At 41.6% G+C, this 22,226-nt stretch overlaps 2 protein-coding genes across 3 annotated transcripts in view; one reads left to right on the forward strand and one right to left on the reverse strand.

The window, feature by feature from the left end:
- Positions 1-152: 152 nt before the first annotated feature.
- LOC126521910 (mitochondrial import inner membrane translocase subunit Tim13-B) lies at positions 153-1,802 on the reverse strand. The gene is made up of 3 exons (XM_050170649.3): positions 1,536-1,802; positions 1,182-1,250; positions 153-441 (listed from the first exon to the last, which is right to left on the reverse strand). Exons 1-3 carry the CDS (start codon positions 1,638-1,640, stop codon positions 343-345), a joined length of 273 nt encoding a protein of 90 aa, XP_050026606.1. The 5' UTR covers positions 1,641-1,802; the 3' UTR covers positions 153-342.
- A 216-nt stretch (positions 1,803-2,018) lies between these two features.
- The window catches only part of mRpS9 (mitochondrial ribosomal protein S9), a 29,059-nt gene continuing 8,851 nt past the window's right edge, over positions 2,019-22,226 (forward strand). The window contains exons 1-11 of one of the 2 annotated variants that reach the window (XM_050170647.3): positions 2,020-2,145; positions 2,281-2,425; positions 2,620-2,723; positions 2,797-2,859; positions 2,946-2,976; positions 4,126-4,205; positions 8,196-8,284; positions 11,291-11,366; positions 19,208-19,333; positions 21,349-21,391; positions 21,506-21,611. In XM_050170647.3, the coding sequence (XP_050026604.1) occupies positions 2,050-2,145; positions 2,281-2,425; positions 2,620-2,723; positions 2,797-2,859; positions 2,946-2,976; positions 4,126-4,205; positions 8,196-8,284; positions 11,291-11,366; positions 19,208-19,333; positions 21,349-21,391; positions 21,506-21,611 (959 nt within the window). In that variant the 5' untranslated portion in view covers positions 2,020-2,049. Of the gene's footprint in view, positions 2,146-2,280; positions 2,426-2,619; positions 2,724-2,796; positions 2,860-2,945; positions 2,977-4,125; positions 4,206-8,195; positions 8,285-11,290; positions 11,367-19,207; positions 19,334-21,348; positions 21,392-21,505; positions 21,612-22,226 lie in introns of both variants that reach the window. The other variant, XM_055066172.2, reaches the window with a different exon arrangement.

Here is a 22,226-nt window from a genome sequence, read left to right on the forward strand (position 1 = left end):
CTCAGCAGAACGTTATAGCCTCTGAGCCACCGTGGTGGGTCGAATGCGAAAAGGTGCAATGCATTATAACAAACTGCAAAACTGGCAGAAACAAAATTTTGCACTAGCAATTGCAGTGTGTTAGTGACTGAACAATCACAGGTGCCACTGTGTGGTGATGCATTCTGGTGTTTTAATCGTTCATCTGCATTCATATATGAGGGAATGCCGCTGCCGAAGCAGTTATCTACAAGTCAAACATTCCTTGTCTATTTGTGTACATATATTCATATATACAACGTCGGTTGCAATTCTTCGTAATGTAGCGACACGATTGGTGTAACCCGTACTGCAAGCCAGATGTCACATTTGACCCCTTTCTCTCGCAATTCGGTTGCCGTAGGACCTTGACACTATGTTCCAAGAGTCCATGTAACGGTCCATGCACATGGATATACATTTCTGAAAGATCAAAGAGAAAAATGTATTAACCGTGAATTACGGCATAACATTACATGCAGCTACTAAGTAGCACACATTATACAGAGCTACACAGGTTGCTCGCTGATTTGAAAAACTGTCTATCGATTCCGAGCTTCTTAGCTGTAGGTGAGTAGAACTTGTTGCTGGGCGTGTTGGTTGGGATGTAATGAATACATTGTTGCGCCAAAAAAGGAAAATAAAGACTTGGGAAGGAAGCGTATGAAACGACGCGCTCAATCTGTCGTTTCATACTCTTCCCTCCCAAGTCTTTATTTTCCTTTTTTTGGCACAACAGTGTATTCATTAGCTGTAGGTATTGCGAACATGGACAAGCATAACACTTTCTATAAAAACGATGAGACCCATTACTGTATTAAACCAGCTGCAAGGTTGACACCCTCCATCACCACCAATAGGGGGCTTAGATGATGATGAGCCTAGTGTCCCTTTATATCGTCCCAACGCTCCCTTTGGGAGACTAGATGAGCCTTCAAAACATGGCACGTATGTGCACACAGTGGGGCCAAGAATTCGGTGGTTTAAACGAACAGATAATGACGTCTTCGAATGGGGCATTAAAACGTAACTAGGAACAAACAAGTATCGTGCAACTGAGAACCGTCACCGCGCACTGCGTTTTCCTATTGAGCTACGCCCTCAATAACAAATCGCATCTCAAAATTTTTCGGGAGCAGAACGACGTTTCAACACCAACACACCTGTTCAGAGTTGTCCAAAGACGTCCCGGGCTTGGAAATGCACTTCTTAAAGCACTTCTCAGTCATTTTCTGAAACGAGATTCGGAGTTTAGCGGTCAGCGCGAGCTAAGACCACGCGCACCGCTCGAGATGACCTCTACAACGGCCGCCTCGCACGTGTCGCATGCGGCAGTGTTTAAAGGTTTCGGTCAACAACTGGCGTATGTTACAAGCCAACAAGAAGAAACACAAGTGAGTGTAGAAAAGTTTCAGCGAGTCTACGCCTAACAAAACGTGCTTCTGTCACAATACGCGCGCAGCCGGCACACACAGGTTAGTATGCGCCCCATAGAATGTGCGCCCGCTAATCGTCACCTGCAATAACTCCTGAGCATTGGCCACAGCGATTTGCTGCTTGACCTGGTCCATCAACTCTTCCTTCTGAGCTCCGGTAAGTTTTCCAGCCGGTAAGCCATCCATCGCAAGTGTTGTTGTCGAATAACAAGCGAGGGAACTCTATGAAATGAGAAAAATTTACAACCACGTGATAAAAATAATACCCGGCTCCTCGCTAATCCCGCACCACGCGCAAGAAAAGAAAGAAAAAAAAAATGAGGTGACAAGCCAATCACTGAGCCAATCCATGCCATGGCAAGTGCTAGCAGCAGACCGCTCCAATCCACTGCCAAAACCGAAACCAGACCAAAACTAATTTCATTGTTCTACGTAAAAACTAGAACCTAAAAAGCGCTTCATTTCAAAATTTATTTCTACTACATAAAATTATGGGTATTATACGTAATTAATTGACACTGCTCTGCCATTTTGGTTTTTCCACACTGCGGCTTTGCTGAATCAATCTTGTATACAGCACGCGAAAACGCATGGCATGGAGGCTGCAATGAAGTCTGCTAGGACCCTCCAACTTATTTCTAAGTTAAATGGTTACTGCTCAATCGCGCATCTGTCCCCGCCTTTAACTCATGTAAGTACCAGGCTTGGATGAGCGTTTCTCCGGCTTCGAAATAGCGTGGCATATTAGAAGTCATATCGCTCGTAACACCGACTCTTCGTGAAACCGCGGTGTACATTACAGTACAATCCGTGTTTTGGCTTTCAGGTACGCTACTGCGCTACCAACGCTGGAGAAAACACGACCAGCAATGATTCTCCAGATATCCTCCAGTTGCATTTGCGAGCAGATTCTAAAGTTCAGAAGATCAGTAAAGCCATGAAAGCATACTTGGAGCGAGCCAAGGCATACGGTAATATCGTTCTTTGATCAAAGAAAATGTTACCGAAATTTCGAAGATGCGCACTTTGGAAACCGAAAGTGTGCTCTATATCTCAACCCGATCGCTATACTGGAAACGGGCTTTTTGTGACGTCCTAGCGTGTCTTAATAATCTTCAGGTACAAACCTAAAGAATGTCGCGCGTTACCTTGTGGCGTTTTTCAGATAATTTTATAAAGAAAGAGCAATATGAGTTTGACCTTGGGAAACGGCATCTTGCGAACATGATGGGTGTTGATGCCGACGAAATGACGCAGGATGACATTGACGTGAGTTGCCCGTTATACGTACTCGCAATTCACAGATCTCAACTAACGTCAGTCAACTTCTTGTTTCTTTTAGAGAGCCATTCAGTATTTGATGCCTTCAGGCCTACATGAGCCCAAGGCTCGACCAATAATGAAGGTAAATGCGCTTGTCTTTCTTGCGGTTTACGTGTGAAAATACTAAAATTTTATATTTGTCGAAACCTCGATAATTTTCTTTTCTAGCCTCCCGAAGACGTGTTCCCAAGAGAAAAAGGTTAGATAAAAAAAAAAAAAGTCCTTGTTTCTGATTAGTGTGGATTGCTGGTATTATGAAATTTGAAGCTTTGGGATAGCGTAAAATATAATTTGCAAGCGAGCATTTTACAGCTTGGACACAGTGGTCCCCTTTTAGTATGGATGTGGAAGTCTGTAACGAACTCTAGTGCTGCATCTTTAACTGCTTGGGAGGTTAGCTCACAGAATAAGGTACTCGCAGTAAGGACAACTTTTTGGGTGCATTGTAATGTAGCGCCACAGGAGCAAAGAACGCAATACTAAGGTTAGTGGCTTTATTGTGCACACTACATTATTATGCCAAGGAAGAATAATTAAATTTGTTGTCATTATGTGTTGTACTATGTATCTGTTGTGTCTCTACAGCCGTGGTTGGCTGCCGAAGACTTATTGAACTCGAGGAGCCAGGAACATTCTAGCAGGCAGTTCAGGCGTCAGAGCAAGCACTGGCGAGGTGTTCAATCTGTGAGGTGCAATCGTCTCTTAAGCACCAATGCCTTCAAATGCGCACTTCATCATTGTTGTCTTCTGGCAACATATCAGTATCATGCAATTTGATTAAGTGTTTTTTTTATATTGTGTACAATTGGCTGAAGTACCTATGGCATTGAGCAGGGCATATGATATAAAGCAAAGAAAATGCAACTAAATGCAGCGTAATTGCACAGACAGTGCTCTACATATATTCATCCATGTGGTATGAGACATGATCGCACGAAAGCTATGCAGCAAATTAAAATAGCATTCTTCAAACTCGTGAGGTGCACTCATAATCATGTGATTGCCTGCACTGCCTGTGTTAAGTTTATCATGCTGGCAGCTGTCCTATCAAGAAGGTCCAAAGGCAACTCTTACAATTTCACCCTTTCAGAAAATTTTCATATTTCTAATTGAATCTGGCATGGAGCATCCACTTACTGCAGTGAAGCAGCCAGGATGTGTAATACATGCCTAGGGGGCTTACACATTTCTCTCATTTTCATAGCATCAACTTGTAGAACTACTTTGCTGTTCAAATTATTATTTATTTTTTTTATCACTGTAACAATATGCCTCAAGCGCCCAAATTGCTTCATGCAGCACTGTTTGAACACATCTTGTAATGTTGTGATGCCTTGCTTATGTGCAGCTGCGCAGTTCGACTATTCTGGACGGCCGTTTCACTACCTCTTCTACACAACGAGGCCCCACTACTACGCCGTGTTGCATGTGAGAAATGAAATTAATTTCACAACTTTGTTTTATAATGCATGAATGATACCCCAGCCACATGAGACACTTTCAGTCTTAAGCCTGATTGAGGTCAACTGTACCAATTGTAATATGCCATCTTTCACGGGTTTTGCTACGGAGCCATTCATAATCTAGAAATTCGATCCCAATCGGACTTGATCATGATTGATAGTGCCCCATGTAGTTGGGGTGTAATGTTGGCACCCATGATCTGCATTAATATGCTCTGAGCACCCTAACTGCCTCTCTTTGTTCTACGTTGTGATTTTCAGAAATGTGCATGCTAACATCTTACAGTAGTTTTCTGAAATTGTGCACTGTTTTGCAGAGCTTTCATGAATTTAGTATTTGGTGATTTGCAACAAATGACTAGCTGCCAACTGATAAAGCAAGAAGCTGAAAACTGTACAACAAGTGATGGGTAAAGAAGAATAAGCATAATGCTAAAGGATACCTAGACGCAGTAAGGGTAAAAGCAGACCAATTCAGGCTGGTACTTTCAAATAAATATGCAGCGTTAGAACAGAGAGATGAAGATGACATAGAAGTCATGAATGAAACCATAACAAGGCTGGCATCAAAAGCAGCAATTGAAGTGGAAGGTAAGACACCAAGGTAACACCACTAGGTAAGCTGTCCCAGGTAACAAAAGACCTAATAAAGAAACAACAAAGAATGAAAATGTCCGACTCAAGAGATCAGATAGAATTCATGGAACTGTCAAAACTTATCAACAAGGAGAAAATAAAGGATATGCGAAATTATAGCATGAGAAAGACTGAGGAAGCAGTAAAAAATAAATGCAACCTGAAGTCGGTGAGAAGGAAACTTAGCACAGGAAAAACCAAAATTTGTGCACTGAAATATAAGCAGGGTTTCATCATCGGCAATCTTGATGATATAGTAAAAGCAGCAGAAGAATTCAATAACCTGTACAGTACTCGGAGCAGCCATGATACCTACATTCGAAGTAGTAATGAACAGGTTACAGGGACTCCTTCTGTAGCTAGCAATGAAGTTAGAAGGGCTCTTGCAAGACATGAAATGGGGAAAAGTGGCAGGAGACGATGGAATAACAGTCAGTATAATCGAAGATGGAAGAGGCATAATGCTTGAAAAACTGGCAGCCCTTTATACGAACTGTCTATCAACTTCAAGGGTCCTAGAGAAATGAAAGAATGCCAACATTATACTAATCCGCAAAAAGGGAGACATTAAAGAATTGAAAAATTACAGACCCATTAGCTTACTTCCAGTATTGTATAAAATATTTACAAAGATCATTTCTAGTAGAATAAGGGCAACACTTCAGTTAACCAAGAGAACAGGCTGGCTTCAAGAAAGGATACTGTACAATAGATCACATCCATGTTTCCCGCCAGGTAATCGAGAAATCTGCAGAGGACAATCAGCCTCTCTATATGGCTTTCACAGATTACCAAAAGGCATTTGATTCAGTAGAGATACCAGCAGCCATAGAGGCATTACGTAATCAAGGAGTACAGGAGGCTTACGTAAATATATTCAAAAATATCTACAGAGATTCCATAGCTACTTTAAATCTCTACAAGAAAAGTAGGAAGATTCCTATAAAGAAAGGTGCCGCACAAGGAAACAATCTCTCCAATGCTATTCACTGTGTGCTAGGAAGAAGTATTCAAGCTATTAAATTGGGAAGGCTCAGGAGTTAGGGTCTATGCCGAATATCTCAGCAACTTTCACTTTGCAGACAGCATTCTCCTCTTCAGCAACACAGGGGCAAGTTACAACAAATGATTGAGGACCTTAACAGAGAGACTGTAAGGGTGGGACTGAAGATTAATATGCAGAAGACAAAGGTAATGATCAATAGCCGGGAAAGGGAACAAGGGTTCATCATTGCCAATCAACCTCTAGAGTCTGTGAAGGAGTCTGTGAAGGACAATTACTCGCAGGGAACCCTGATCATGCCAAGTAAATTTACAGAAGAATAAAAATGGGTTGGAGCGCATATGGCAGACATTGTCAGCTCCTGACTGGAAGCTTACCGTTATCAGTGAAAAGAAAGGTGCAATTTTACCGGTGCTAATATGTGGGGCAAAAAGTCTGAGACTGATAAAGAAGCTTGAGACCGAGTTAAGGACCACGAAAAGAGCGATGGAACAAGGAATGTTTGGGGTAACATTAAGAGACGGAAAGAGAGCGGTGTGGATCAGAGAGCAAACAGGAATAGCCGATATTCTAATTGACATTAAGAGAAATAAAATGGAGCTGGGCAGGTGATGTAATGCATAGGTTAAATAACCAGTGGACCATTATGGTTACAAAGTGGGTGCCGAGAGAAAGGAAGCAAAGTCGTGTATGACAGAAGACTAGGTGGGGTGATGAAATTAGGAAATTTGTAGGCACTAGTTGGGAGCGGTTGGCGCAGGACAGTGGTCATTGGAGATTACAGAAAGAGGCCTTCATCCTGCAGTGGACACAAAATAGGCTGATGATGATTAAAATATAGAATGATGGCACTGTGGATAAGGAAACAAATGTGGGTAGGCGGTAGTATATGCTAGTTGGGAATTAAACGAAGAGGAGTTGAGGGCATGTTATAGGATGTGTAGAATAGAAATTTAGTGTCAATTTAGCAGTACACTAAATGCAAGAAAAATGTGTTAGGGCATTACATCGCACCTCTTTGAGATCCCGAATCGATGATTTAAACCGTGTTCACCACATTGCAGAATGTTGTTTGTGAATTAACTCAACACACTTCGTGGCTCTTTGAGGAGCGAAGTGCAACTGACGGTGTTGCGGAATAGAACACTGTCAGTTACACTATATATATTATATATATCTCAACCCTGTGACCGGCTTCCAGCACTTCACACAAATCCACTTTTTTCCGCTTTGACACTCGTAATGCTAAATCATTTTAAAAGAAAGACGGGAAATGCTCTAGAGGGTGGTAAGAATTAGATGGAGTGACAAGATTAAGGAATTTACATGTATAGGGTGAATTTAGATGATGAGGACGCCGATAATTGGAGCTCTTCAGGGAGGCTGCTGCTAGTGCTGATGATTAGTAGCAAAGCAACTGAAGTTCTACAGAACGTTTACAGAACAAGCTTTAAGGTGGTTTGATACACTTAAGATCGTAAACTGGAATACATGGTGCAATAACAACACAAGGACGAAGCAGGAACACGGGCCAAGAGCTTGTCCTGTATTCCTGCTTCGTCGCTGTCCCGTGTTCCTGCTTCGTCCTTGTGTCATTATTGCGCCATGTATTCCAGTTTACGATTGAACTACCAACATGCCCAAACTTCTTCCCTGCTAACGCTTAAGATCTGTTAGTTGTTCAATAAGGACCTGATTACAGAATATGTTTTACAATTGCCTGCTAACCCTCTATTAACCCTCCACCCTGTGTTTTGCACAGTAGGTTGGAACGTGTGAAAACTATGAACAAACATCAGGCCAGTGACTTACTGCGACGGCTTAGTGGCTATGACATTCTGCACCTGATCGTGAGGTCATAAGTTTGATTCCCGGCCACGGTGCCCACATTTTGATGGGATCGGAATGCATAAACACTCGTGTACCATGCATTCGGTGCACGTTAAAGAACTCCGGAAGGTCAAAGTTAATGAGCTGTCCACTACTGCTATTCTCATAACCTGCTGTGCAGTTCTGGACATTAAATCCCACAATTTTGAATGGTAGACTAGTGCCAACCCTATTCTCAATTTTGCTGGACATCAATGCTTTCTAGAGTGGTCGTAAATTTAGGTTAAAAATACACTGATACCACTTGTCCTGGCAATCCTGGCAAAGTTTGAAATTCCAACTGTTCAAATATTGACAGACCTAGTTAATGCACATGATGAGTGGTTAATGTATCAGATATTTCTGACAAATTATGGTGCATAAACACAGCCATTATGTACCACCGCAAGTCTTTTATTTTATTTTTTATTTTTTTTGTCATTAAAGGATGCAGTTACTCATCTGGCAGAACTGAACCGCCTGGAAACCCGTATGATCAACAGAGGAGTGGCAGAACCAGCAGCTGAACAAAAGCTGTAAGTTTCTTAACCTATATTGGGGGAGGGGGATGGTGGGGGGGGTGTTGCCTGATTTTCAGTGCATGCAGCTACAAAACCCTCGGGTCTCCTTTGAAATGTGCCCCAAATGTTCCAGTATGCAATTAATGTTTATTCGTTGTTCAGTGATAGTATCATTTCGGCATTAATCCTCCCTTTTAAGCCTGATTGTCTTCAACAATTCTGGTTAGTACTCCTGATTTCATGGTAGCCACATGCTGCAGGGAGCTCCTAAAAATTGTGGTAATTTCATAAGTGAGGCCCAAGTATTACTTATGAAATGCACTAGCATCTGAAGTGTGTTACAATGCATGTGTACTAACACGAAGCACCTGGTAACACAAGCGAAGACTAATGGTGAGGAAGAATTTGAATCGGGGCATGACAGGCAGCATACCATTCATTCCACATCACCCTGCTAGCTCATCTCATGTGCAGTTGTTGGTTGATAGCATAACACTAGCTTATTTCCAACCCTCATTTCGAGAGCTGAAGTTCTTCATAAAACGCAATGTTCACTTCTGCAGTAAAAGCTGCTTTAAGAATTCGGTAGAGGCACACTGTTTACATGTGGCAATGCAAAAGCATTATAGTCTCTTTGGTGAAGTGCTTTCGATTGATGTTTTCAACCTGCATTGAAATTCTTTCTGTTGATTCAGTGTGTGCATGTGTTTGCATATATATTCGCCACAAACTGGCTCATTTTATACGCTCTTGAGGTGGGCTCCAGATACGATAGCAGTTGACACAGCACCGATGAAATTTGAAAAGCAAGTGACGTACAGGGGTCAGCATCCTCTTTTTATACACTCAAGATGTGGCGCCACCTCCTCCCCATTGGTCCTAGTGTGTGCACAATGAAGCATGCACTAGGACACACCTTTTGTCATCGAGGTGGCTGCGACATGATGTGTGCAATGATGCACACACTAGGCATACCTTTAGTGAGCCAGAACCTCGGAGTCGCCGTGGCATCGTTGCCGAGTGCTCATCTCGCACCCCGAGGCCCGGGTTCGATTCCCTCCCAGACAGAAATGTATCAAATTTTCTTTTCAAGGCCATTCATTTATTTTGTTTGCAGGAACTTCGCTGAGAAATTTGATATCAATCCGAGCATTTTTGACATGTTCTTACTCTTTGCGCCATCGGCCATTTTTGGTACCATTGATCGGTCACGCTGCTGCCACCAACGGATTTTCACTTAATATGGCATATAATGCGTTCGCATTAAAAGCATTCACAATATGTGAAACATTGTTTCGTCCTACTCAAAATATATACACTGAAGGAATATGAGTTAGCGGTGTGAAAGCATTTCTGGGTGTTCTTGCCTTGCAAACATAGACGTCTAACAGCGCTTTAAGCATTTTTCCCCCAGGAGTACTCTGTTATGCCTCTATATCAAGAGGAAAACAAGAACATGATGTTTTGTTGTACTTGTGTAATGATAAGCTGTTGCTGTTCTACATACAAGTTTGTCAGTATACAGGGTGGTCATTTTTATGTTTTCCAGAGTTTTTGAAAATCGCCTGTGGCAGGTAACGTAATTCTTGCCACTGTGCTGGATTATTCGCAGAGGTGGGCATAACTAGCACAAAAGATCGAAACACATGTTCAAGTAATTAGCATAATAGCACTAATTAACTTCCTAAATAATTACTTTACAGTACATATTGCAACTCTCAATTTGTAGTTGGTGAGCTTGCAAGACATATTCACTTGAAATGAATCTCCAGAATGACAACAGTTTCAAGATATTGTTTCCCAATGTGTTTGACAATATACATGGACGTTCCAGTTACTTTCGTGTTTCAATGCATGAAAGAGGATTTTGCTGAAAGAATAAGTGAAACAACAGTGGATTTTTACGGAAAGCTTGATGGCGCATATCTCCAAGCTGGTGTTAATTGGAAAATTTATGGCAAACGGATACACATTGCAAACTAACTGGCTACAATTTGTAAATTGTGATATGTGCTGTGAAGTAATTAATTAGGAAATGAATTAGTGGATTTTTTTAATTAGTTGAATATGTGTTTCGATTTTTCATGCTAAGAATGTCCACCTCTCTGAGTAATCCAACTCAAGGACTGGAATTGTTATCTGCAACAAGCGATTCTTAATAATACCAGAAAGCTTAAAAATGATCACACCATATCGTTCAGGAGAACCACAAAAACAGTGCACAAGGTATAAGGTGCCATTCAGGAAATAGTCTGTGCAGAATTGTAGCAATTCATTGTTTGTGGCTTGTGCATGCTGTTGCATCACTTTCAGTGATGCCCTGCATTTTTGAAAGAGAAAGCAAATCGAGTACTTACTCTATTTTAGTGTGTACTTTCTTCCTGCAAGATTTGCTAAAATATGACAAATGCGCTAGATTCGAATAAAAACAAAAACTACCATAATGACGTTATCATCATTGGCATTAAAAGTTTCTTTAATCCTATCCAAGCCTTACTTGGAGCTGCAGTAGGTTTTTGCCCACTCTGCAATTCATTAGACTACAGTTTATTCTAGGCATTGCAGTGAGACTGCCATGATCTGCAACGCTTTTAAAAAATCCATGTCTCAAATGCCATAGACAGCACTTAAGATGCAGTACTCTGGGCGGTTGATAGAGATTACGAAACCTCCATCAGCAACAATCAGTGATGCACAGTTTATTGTAGCTTCGATACACTAACTTTTTTTTTCCACTTGAGAGGGAAGTGCCAGTATTTTATCTCTCTTACCATGAGAAACTGGTAAGTGAGGAATAATGGGAATTGCATTTATGATTTCTTGAATTATGAAAAACATGGTGCATGTTACAATAGTGGGCATTGCATCTTTTCATCTATGACCATGAAAATCAGGTGCGCATTACAATCGACGGCGCTTTATCTCGAGTAAATACAGTAGTTAACTTAGTTGTATTGGGCAGTGCAAGATGCTTGTGCATAGCCAATGAATAACATGTGCACTTCACATTGTGTCTGCTAGAAATGTTCAAGACAGTATCTGGCTTCCAAAGAAGGATCTTGAACTGCTGCTTCTGGAGACATTGAAAGATCTTCAGGTGATTTCTCACATCTTCCTAGTTTTTCGCACCCTCCCCATCCATGTTTTGCCTCAAGTGTAGAGAAACCCTGACTTTGCTAGTTTCTTAGTGTTGGTTCTATTTTGAGCAATAACTAAGAGGTTGGTACTATGTGAGCATGTACATATATGAGCATACTATATTGGTGAAAGCTTAAGTGTGCAAGAAACATACTCGCATAGAAGCACACGCTCACACATACAAACACTGAAGGACCCCTCCCCTTCGCACAGTTTCATGTGTTTGAATTTGTGAGTGTGTGCACGTATGTTTGTATATCTTGTACTCTTAAGCTTTTGGTACAACTTCAGCACATTGCTGCTCAACATCAGTACATTTTACTCTGTGTCATGACGTTACAATAATGCCAATGATGTCATGTCTGCATTTAGTGACCAACTTCACTTTCACATCAAATTAAATATCTAAATATTTTCCGACCAACAAACTTGCTGTGTCATTCTTTTACACGAGAGAAACACGTGGGAGGGTTAGCTTTTAAAATACCGTATTTACACGATTCTACTGCACCACCGATTGTAACACACAGTTATATTATTGCCCAAATACAATAATAATGATAATAATAACTTGGTGCGGATTCTACCGCGCACATCAAGTAACGAAACCTGAGCCGACACGTATCATGTTGAAACAATATTATGGAACACAAAAAGGCACACAGACACACACCCAGCTGAATCTTAGTGGATAGTGGCTGTTGGAGCCCAACAACACCCCCTTTTCGCTGTCTGCTGACCGCAGAAAATCATCTTGAGTTCCATTTAATGCATTAGAAATGCCGCAGTTCTGGAGGCTCATGCAACCATGGTCTGCGGGAGGGCATTTTACGCACCATGGACCGACCTTGCGATGTCTCCGCGCGTCGCTTTCTTCAAGCGACCTATTTGAGAGCAGTGTGGCTGACTACCTTGCATTGAGCTTTCTTTTTTTTTTTTTGAGTAAGAATTGTTTTTATTTTTGATATTGAGTAAAATTAGTTATGATTGTAACACACATGTAAATGTGAACACACCTTTTATTTTAAAGATGTGCGTGTTAGAATCGCCCAAATATGGTAATTTTAATGCGCACCTAAGTACATCAGCATTTTCTTGCATTTTGGCTCCATTGAAATGTAATAACAGTCATGTTGAAGTGTTAATATTACAGTCTATGCCCAATTTTTCGAATTCCCTAAGGACTGCAAAAACACGGAAAGCAAATGAATGCATGCCTTTTACTGCTTTAGTGGCTTGAAAAATTTGTTGATTCATGTTCATACGGCGTTCTGCTTGCACATGATAATGTCTGCTTGAATTTTAGCTAGGATCATGTCATCAGTGCTTGGGTCAATTCAGAGCTCATTGGCAGTACAGTAGCTGGCTCTTCATATTCAATTTACGGAAATTTTTATCGTTGGTTAATTCCATACAGTGTATAGCTCATTGTCAGCGAATCGTTCAAATGTTATCTCAGTAAGAATCGCAACACCAGCGACATGCAGGTCGTCGAACACAGAGTCCATAGAAGGGGTCTGATCGGGCATGTTGTTGTTAAAGGAGCCCTGAAGCACTTTTCTAACTGATCATAAATGGCCTCACTATTAAAGGACATCGTCTCATGAATTTCATGCCATAAAAATTTTTCGAATCCTTTTACTTTAAGTGGAGTTAGCGCACCGATGCCCTTGTTTCTCTCTCTTTTCATCACTGCTAACCCGTTGCTAGCTACACAGCGGAGCAGCCAAGAGAGCAAAGCCCCGGCAAGAAGTTGAGTGTTGCTGCGGCAAACGGGCTCATCACGGCATCCTTGACACGAGATTGTAAATTCCTTTCTGCATGCATTGCAGTAATATTTGGCTCACATGTTCACAACAGCCATAATCTACAACATATCGACAACATTTTCTTACTATGTTCAAAAAATGTTTGAGGGCTCATTTAGCTCCAGGTTAGATCGGCACCTTGGTACTGAGCATGAAGCGCACGTGGCAAAAACATTTGTGAAGCGTGCCTTGTCACCGCCTTCCATTTGTCAGAAAGCATACCAACAGCAGATTTGAGATCAACGTGACTTTTGCCGCTTCCGAGGTCGTCACCTTACTTTTGAGAAAATCCAAAATCATTTGCTTGGAAATGCCGAAATACTCGCTCACACCGGCTTTTCTTTTTCGACATCAACCTATGGTAGTGCTTTCTGCACTTGGAAACCATTGGCGAGGATGATGAAGGAGGATGATGACGAGGCCATTGCTGACAGCAGCGAATCCTTTCAATGAAAAACACGGCACTGAACAAAAATAATCTTGGTAGCAAACATCAAAGCAGCTAGGCCTAGCTTTGCAAAGTGCTCAACAGCACAAAACAACTTTTGGCCGGACACAAATAACTATGGTGGCCCGGTGGCTATGGCTGCCAGTAGATCGGTGCACGAGTGTGCTGGTTAGAGGCTGTGAGGTAATCAATATAGCGGCAGTGGTGGCCTTGATTAATGCCATTTTGGACCTGCAGTCATTGCAAAAAGTAAGAAAAATCAGAAGGGTTTCAGCATCGGAAATTTCAGACAACCTTAACATTGGTTATATGGGTTACGTGTCTGTGCCATGAAGGCATCTGAATTATCATGCATGTGCAAAAAATCGGTCATTAACTGTAACAGTGGATATTCTCACTTCTTATATTGCTTGTTTGTGCTTTCTAATAATTATTGCAAATTAGCTTTACTGAAGTATGGTTTATCTACTCTTCTGCTGAGAAGGGCTGATTCTTTAGCAATTTATGAAGGTCTCGTTTTAAGGCATTCACATTCTTAAGAAAAGCGCCTGTATCCCATGCATTTGGAAGCACGTTAAAGGCCCCCTGGTGGTCAAAACTAATCCGGAGTACCCCTCTACGGCATGCCTCATAATCAAATTGTGTTTTTGCCACGTAAAACCCCAGAATTAATTCAGGGTACTTAACATACTTTTCGGGGCCATGTATGTATGTATGTATGTATGTATGTATGTATGTATGTATGTATGTATGTATGTACAGTCGACTCCTGTTAAGGATACTGGTACAGTCGACTCCTGTCCAGACAACATACACTACGAAATGTTGAGACACCTACACGAAAACACATACCACACAATCCTGCACCTCTTTAAGAGGTTGGGAACAGAAGGCTCTTTTTTAAAAGCCTGGAAGAAGGAACCAGTTATTACGCTTCTAAAAACCTGAAAAGGAACATTCCGATTCGAACAGTTATCGTCCCATTGCTTGAAGTAGCTGTTTGGGAAAAACATTTGAAAGAATGGTCAACAAACGGCTCGTGCACTTCCTGGAAATTGACGGGTTACTCTGTCATTATGAGTGTGGTTTTTAGATCCAAGCGCAGCACAGTCAACCAGTTAGTCTGGTCAGAAACAAAAATTCGTTAATTTTTCATCCAAAGGCAACATTGCGTCTCTTTTCTTTAACTTTTTGAAAGCTTATGATACGGCATGGCGACATGGAGTGTTATCGGATTTGGACACATATGGAATAAAAGGGCACATATTTGGTATAATCAAAAGCTATCTGGAGGACCCATAGCTTTCTTTCAGGTAATGTTTGGCACAAATCTCTCTAGCCGTGTTATACAGAAGAATGGAGTGCCACAAGATGGAGTACTAAGTGTGACTATTTTTAATTGAGCTCAACTCGATAACTACAGTTATTTCATGTTCCCTAATGTATTATTTATATGTGGATGACGTACAACTTAGTTGCTCCTCTTGTAACATGGTTACTTGCGAGCGCCAACTCCAGCTAGGCGTAAACTCTATAGTGTGGTGGGCAAATGAAAATGGTTTTAAATTTTGCCCAGAGAAAACTATACATGTACCTTTCAGTGTACACTGAGGCCTCACACTGGACCCAACATTGCACATTAAAGGAAAAGAAATCAGAGTAAAGAATGAACACTAATTCCTTGGTGTAACCTTTGACAAGAAGCTGAACTGCAAAGCGCACATCGCTTATGCAAAGCAGACAACTTTCAAATCCATAAATCTAATAAAACACCTATCCCACCAAACATGGGGTTCAGATAGAACATGCCTGCTTTGTATATACAATACAGTTGCCTGGTCGCAGTTGAACTATGGATGCTTTGTGTATGGCTCAGCTCGAAAGAGTGCGTTGGAGGCTCTTGACCCAGTGCATCATCTTGGACTACACCTGTGTTCTGGTGCTTTCCGAATGTCCCCCATACAAAACTTGTATGCAGAAACAAACCAGTTGTCTTTGGACTGGTGCTTTCCGAATGTCCCCCATACAAAACTTGTATGCAGAAATAAACCAGTTGTCTTTGGACTGGTGCTTTCCGAATGTCCCCCATACAAAACTTGTACGCAGAAACAAACCAGTTGTCTTTGGAACACAGAAGACTATTTCTTGGAAACACATACGTAACGAGGGTTTCGTCAGGCTCAACGCACCCTTGTAGAATACAATTTACATGTCTGCGCTTTGTAGCACATTTTAGCAGCAAACCGGTAGTCATTCCATCCTTTTTATCAGATACCAAAAACTCAATGCAGACCTATGTCAGGAGATAGGCAAAAAAGCATTTTTACAGGACGAACCTTCTTTTGCTCCTTGGAAGGTGAAGCACACCCAATGCGACTTCAGGTTAAGGAAAAACAGGAAACAATCTTCACCAAGAGAGGCTTCACTAAGTGAATATTTTGAAATAGAATCAGAATATAATTTACACACGAAATATTTTACAGAGGGATCAAAGAACCATGACAATATAGGTGCTTCAGTCGCATCAAATCATTTTGAAAGACAAATTAGACTTTCTAGTCATGCTACTGTGTTTACTGTAGAACTCTATGCCATCTTGTCAGCCCTTGAAGACACCCTGAAAAAAGAAATTTAGCAATCTGTCATATTTAGTGACTCTTCGAACTCTCTTCAACCTCTCACATCTAGGGGTACTGTCGAGAAATAATTTACTGAGGAAAATACAAAATCAATACACCAAATGTCATAACAGAAGTTTAAACAACACTTTCTGCTTGGTTCCGAGTCATGTAGAAATCCCCGGTAACAAAAGAGCAAGTTTTGTGGTGGCTAGCACCAAAGATCTCGAGCTATATGATGTCGGCCTACTTTTGCAGGATTATAAATGGACGTCAAAAACTGCAGTTGCAAAACAACTGCAGTTGCAAAACACTGGCAGAAACTATGAGATCAGCAAGATCACAACAAGATTTATATGTAAAAGCTGTTTTGGAAGAATGGTGCAGTTTTCACCACAGAGAAAGATTTTATGAAGTATAATCCTATGTCGCCTAAGAAATGGTCACACGAGGCTAACCCATAGTTACCTACCTAATAAATAGTAAACCACAACCAACATGCCAACATTGCAGTGAAGTTTTAAATCTGCTGCACATTTTAATAACATGGTACCAGCTTAGAAAAATGGAGACAAGTATGTTTTAAATGCTTTTACGAGCAAATAATTCCTTTCCATCCCATGCTTTTATTGAGCGATGAGCTGCTTGTGCCACATCAAGATATTTTGAAGTATTTAAAGGCCACAGGAGCGCTACAGAAATTGTAGCGCATTTCATGCTTTTATACTTTTACTTGGCTATCTACAGAAACTTACCACATTTTAATAAATAAGGTACTTCTAAAAACATGTGTTTGGCACATTATAGCCTGTACGGCTGCTGCACCATTAAAATCCCAAATCATCATCATCAACAATGAGAGTCGACTATGTATATAACCATTTTCCCTCCTACCTGGGCCACTGGGTAGTCCATAGTCGAATGGGTAGCGCACCGGGCCGCTGTGCTGAGGGAACAAGGTTCGAAACCATCCGTTGAACCAACTTGGGTCACTCAGTATGTGACAATGTGTATATATGTGCACCTCTTCAGTGAACTTCTTTCACCCAGAGAGAGAGAGAATTAACATTTTTATTAGGTAAATGCAGCTTTGGAGAGGGGTCCTCATTCCAGATTGCCTTGAGCTCGGGCCGCGTCCTGGGCCCTCGCAATCAGCCGTTGCTGATCCTCGTGGTCGGAGCTGGCCAAGGCTCTCTCCCAAAGCTCGTTGGTGTGGTGAGGGTTCGGAGGATTTAATGGCACCACTAGGCAACCCCCTACTATCTGCCTGAGGGACCCGGGCTCTTCGCAGAAGCGGCATTGTGGAGAGAATTGTGTAGGGGCTATGAGGTGATTTCTGGTTGGGTGGGGTAATGTATTAACCTGTAGAGCTTGGAGGAATCGCTCCTGCTGTCTAGGTAATGACTCATAGGTCCCTGTAGATGCAGGGCTGGGTAGGCACTGCTGTTAATGAAACTCTTTGATGCCGACTTGCAGCAGTCTGTGTTGGTCTCCAGTGAACCTCTTTTATGCCAACTTTGGTCACTGGGTATGTGCCAGTATGTGTGTGGCACTCTTGAATGATGAAAAAGGTCCCTTGAGTCTCCCTGATGCTGAGTGGAATCGAACCCACATCACAAGAGTTCCTTAAGGACAGCAACCCGATGCTTTAGCAGGCTGTGCCACAAGTTCACTGGATATGTGCCGGTTTTCAATGAACGTCTTTCACACCAACACTTATGATGGCACTAGGTATGTGCTGTTCTTCAATGAACCTCTCGCCAACTTGGGTCGCTGTTTTCACACGCACTGGCACATCATGCCTCATCACGGAGGCCATGTGCGGACTTCTCCGTAGCACCACTAGATGGCGCAACATGTTCAGAAAGAAGCGTGAGGAGGAGCCCGGCTGCTGCATGACGCACTTCTCAGTGTTTGCACGTATTGTCGTGTCATGCATTTCAAAGGTCATGTGCAGGCTTCGCAGCTGCTCCGCTAGATTGAGTGTTCTTGTGAAGCACGAAAGAGGAGTCTTGCTGCAGTACACACTTCATACATAACTCGTTTCGATGATGGCAATATGTTTTGTACCTATATTAACTCAATGCTAAATGCATTCATCGACAGTCATTGTGAGATGGCTTCTGCCAAATTTTTTTCATTGGTACATTACTTTGTGTGACGTTTCTCATGGAAAGTACACAACTTGGCTGCATGGCAGCTGCAAGTCTTGTTGAAACACACAGGGTATTGAACTGGAACTGAACCGGAAACCAGAAAAAGGAATTTTTACTTTTACTCAAACAGGAACTGAACCGGAATGTCACAGTTTCTTTATACTACAGAGCAGAATCAAAAGGAGAAAATAATGGTTTTCGGTTCAGGTTGGCCACTTTTTCTGAAACTTTTCATCCATGCATTGCCTACACTTATTGGTCAGCTACACTACTTCATTTGTACGTGCACACCATCTTTGTGTGATCTTAAAAGTAGCAGCACTGTTAGCATGAATTTCAGCATATTGCATCAGGGCATTGGCATAGCCAGAAAGTGGCATGCATGGCACGTGCCTTTCCACTCCTGCGAAATTTTTATGTTGGTATGACCAGTTTCTGGTGAACCAAAACAAAAACCGGAACAAAAAAATGTTGGTTCGACGCTCTACCAGCATGGCAGTTAAGCAGCAAGATTTAATAGGTGTACTTGAGCAGGTACAAATGTATATGGTTATGGGCAATGCAACTCAACAGGGGATATAAGTACATTTGAGAGTAAAAGAACCCACTACTCCTGTTTTCTTCATCCTAATTCCATATTCTGTCTTTTTACTTATAACCAACACAACAAACTCAAAATCAAGCTGAGCTCCTCTGTATTACCATGTAAATGCAAATGCTACTACATTTCACAGCAGTGTTTCTTTCTCTGCTTTCTTTTTCTTTCCCAGTATGAGTACTTTGTGAAGACCCTAGATCGATTAGTGGAACACCCCTACTCATTGCAAGCCAAAGAATTCATCATGCGTTACAGAAAACCGAGGATATCTACGCTTGTTCGAGAGGAGATACCGCCGGTATGCACTTAGGTCCTGCACATATTTGTTATCATTGTATTGAGGGTAGTTGGGATAAGTTTCTCAATAGGTCGGTAAGTATTATGTGTTGTATGTGGATGGTTCTGAAAGGTTAGCCAGGTTTAAGCCTACCTTCAATATGTAGTTAAAAACCCTTGGTAAAAAAAGCTTTTCTCCCATTCATTTGCCCAAGAATCTTTACTGTTCATCATTGTCAAGTTTGCAGCCACTACATTCTCATAGTAAAGTTTATAGTTTATTCTCCAGACACTTTTCATAAGCTCAACTTGGGCATAGCTGCTTGAATGCAGTTGTGTGCATGGTTTGGTGCACAACCCATTGTTGACTCATATAGATAGCCGTGGCTCATTCCACAGTGTTTAGTTTCCTGCCAGACCTTTATTTTCCCTGTCCTGTACTGCTCACTGCCTTTGGCGAGATTCCCGTGCAGGGATTGTTGCAGTCATCATCTTTTACGCACCACGTCACAAATTGTGGATCATTTGTCATGTGATATTGGCTTCTGAGTTGAAATTTCAACACAGTGTTGAAGATACCTTTCTTTAGATTCATTTCTTTCTCTGTGTTTCATGGTGAAAATGAAGTCATGTATTTGTGAATTCTGCTGCCATGTAATGGATCCTGGACCTTCATCAAACTGCTGTGACAGCTTCTTGCCAAGATGTCCCTCCAGCCCACTTTGTTCTGGAAAATGAAATTTGAATTTGAATCCCAAGCTGTTACAAGAAGCTCACATGACATGTCCGCCAACTGGCTGCACTAGTGTTAACTGCATATATGAACTTTGCCTAAATTTTGAGGCACAGGCCTTGCAGGCCACCCTAACAAATTTGGTGTGCCTCCTTCCTCTTGAAGAAACAAAACTGTGGCTGCCCTTTTAGCAGGGAACCCTTTTTGAACTAGCAGAAGAACAAATTATGCTTTGAGGTGAAAAGGGATGTACAATAAATGCTCAATATAACGAAGTCATTGAGACAGGAAATGTACTTCATTGTAAATGTTATTTTGTCAAAAAAAAAAAAAAGGAATGGCTCCAAAAAAGTCATAGAAGGCTGGGACGTGCGCTCCAACTGGTGGGAGCTTGAAAAAGTGTATACTGAAACACATCCATGCTTGATAATAAGGATGTGACAAAGTAGAAACTCTGCTGGCACTTGTGAGCAGCAGCCTTGTCTATTGGTTATCATAACGTGATGCTGTTAGACCCAAATAAGGAGCTGCCACCACATGGCAGAGTGACCTTCTCGGCACTGTTTAACTCTCGAGTTTGATGGGAAATATTGAAGGTTCAGTGCATAGGCTGCACCATACTGTCCAGAGCAGATTTGCCAATTTGTATTCCTTAGTATGGGGCTACAGCACTTGAAGTAATTCAGTATAAAGTGCAAGCACTACAGTCTGGACCTCAAAAAACTTTGAATAAAGTGAGGTTTTCGATAAAGTGTCTTATAATGGAAAACAGCGTGAGAAACAAGGACTGAGACAAACTGCACAAGTGCTCGTGTTATGTGTGTCCAATTCTTGTTCCTCGCGCTGTTTTCCACAATGAAATGCAATGTGAACTAGCCCAATGTTGCACCCATTTGCATTTGGATTACGTAATGTCATTATAACAAGAGATTATTGTACATATGAGCGATAAGCAGACATGTCCTCATTCTTGTGTTCAGTTGCTTTGCTCTTTTAGCCTGTAACAGTGACCTGGCTGATTTCTTGCGGTCCTCTTATAGTCTCACAGCGAAAGTGGAAGGTCTTAGGTCTCTGGTAGATGCTACTTAATAGTACATATAGATAAGGAGTCGAGACTTGATGGCTTGCTCTGATATTGTTGATATTTTGGAACAGTATTGCAGACAATAGTTTGTCAAGATCACAGATTTATTTGGGTCGCACAATCTGTAACAATTTTGGGATTGGACCTGCAGCACAAGAACATGTAAGCTTTTGTGAGCTGATAATAGTTCTTTAAAAACTTTCTTTCCCCCAACGCACAGTTGCAATATGATGAAACTGGCAGGCCTTACGCCAAGGCTAATGGTAAGTTCATCTGTATATTTGCTTCCCCATACAATGGCTTTTAGCTAAGGTTAGTGTCTGGGTTTTCACTGGCTTTTGTATTCCCTCTCTGCGCCCCCCCCCCTCCCTTTTAAGGTGCCCGAAAGCATGCGAGAGCTGAAGTGACTGTCTGGGGCAATGGCACAGGGAAAGTGAACATCCATGGTCACGGCATCGAGTACTTCACTGATGTCACAGACAGGTTGGTCAGCATCTGCTTCTTGAGGCTTATTGACATCCAATCAAGTGCCATTATTTAACAGCAATTGCATTTTTCAGTTTATTGCTTAATATAACGGTTACGCTTTTAGCAGTTATGAAATACAAAAGTGCTACATCACTGTGCTGTAGTAGACAGCCTGGTTTCATGCTCCATGTAAGCTGACATTGCACAGCTGTTTGACCTCTGTGTTGAAGTGAACAATGCACAGAAAATGCTTTTCTGCACATAACTAATTCACTGTGGCAAAGTACAGATGTATTTAGCTGTATGCGCTGTTCTAAAAAGCCTTCCCTTCTGTGTTCGACACAAAATCATAACATCATATGCAGTCCCCTGCTGTCATGTACAGGTCAGCATCATGCTCTTGAATAACCACGTTGCTTTACAGATGACGTACTGCTTTCGGTTATGATTGGGCACCTGCATTGCACATAACATATATGGCATTCATGCCTCATTTCCTGCTTGTTTCTATCAATACATTGTGGATGCAGGTTACATGAAATTCCGATGAAATTTTTTTATAAGCAAAACTAGATAATTTTGGTGGGTTTTCTACACTTTGAGCGACAAGGGTCATCAGATAATAAAAAA

This window comes from Dermacentor andersoni, chromosome 6 (assembly GCF_023375885.2).
Source record: "Dermacentor andersoni chromosome 6, qqDerAnde1_hic_scaffold, whole genome shotgun sequence".
In the NCBI taxonomy this organism is placed as follows: domain Eukaryota; kingdom Metazoa; phylum Arthropoda; class Arachnida; order Ixodida; family Ixodidae; genus Dermacentor; species Dermacentor andersoni.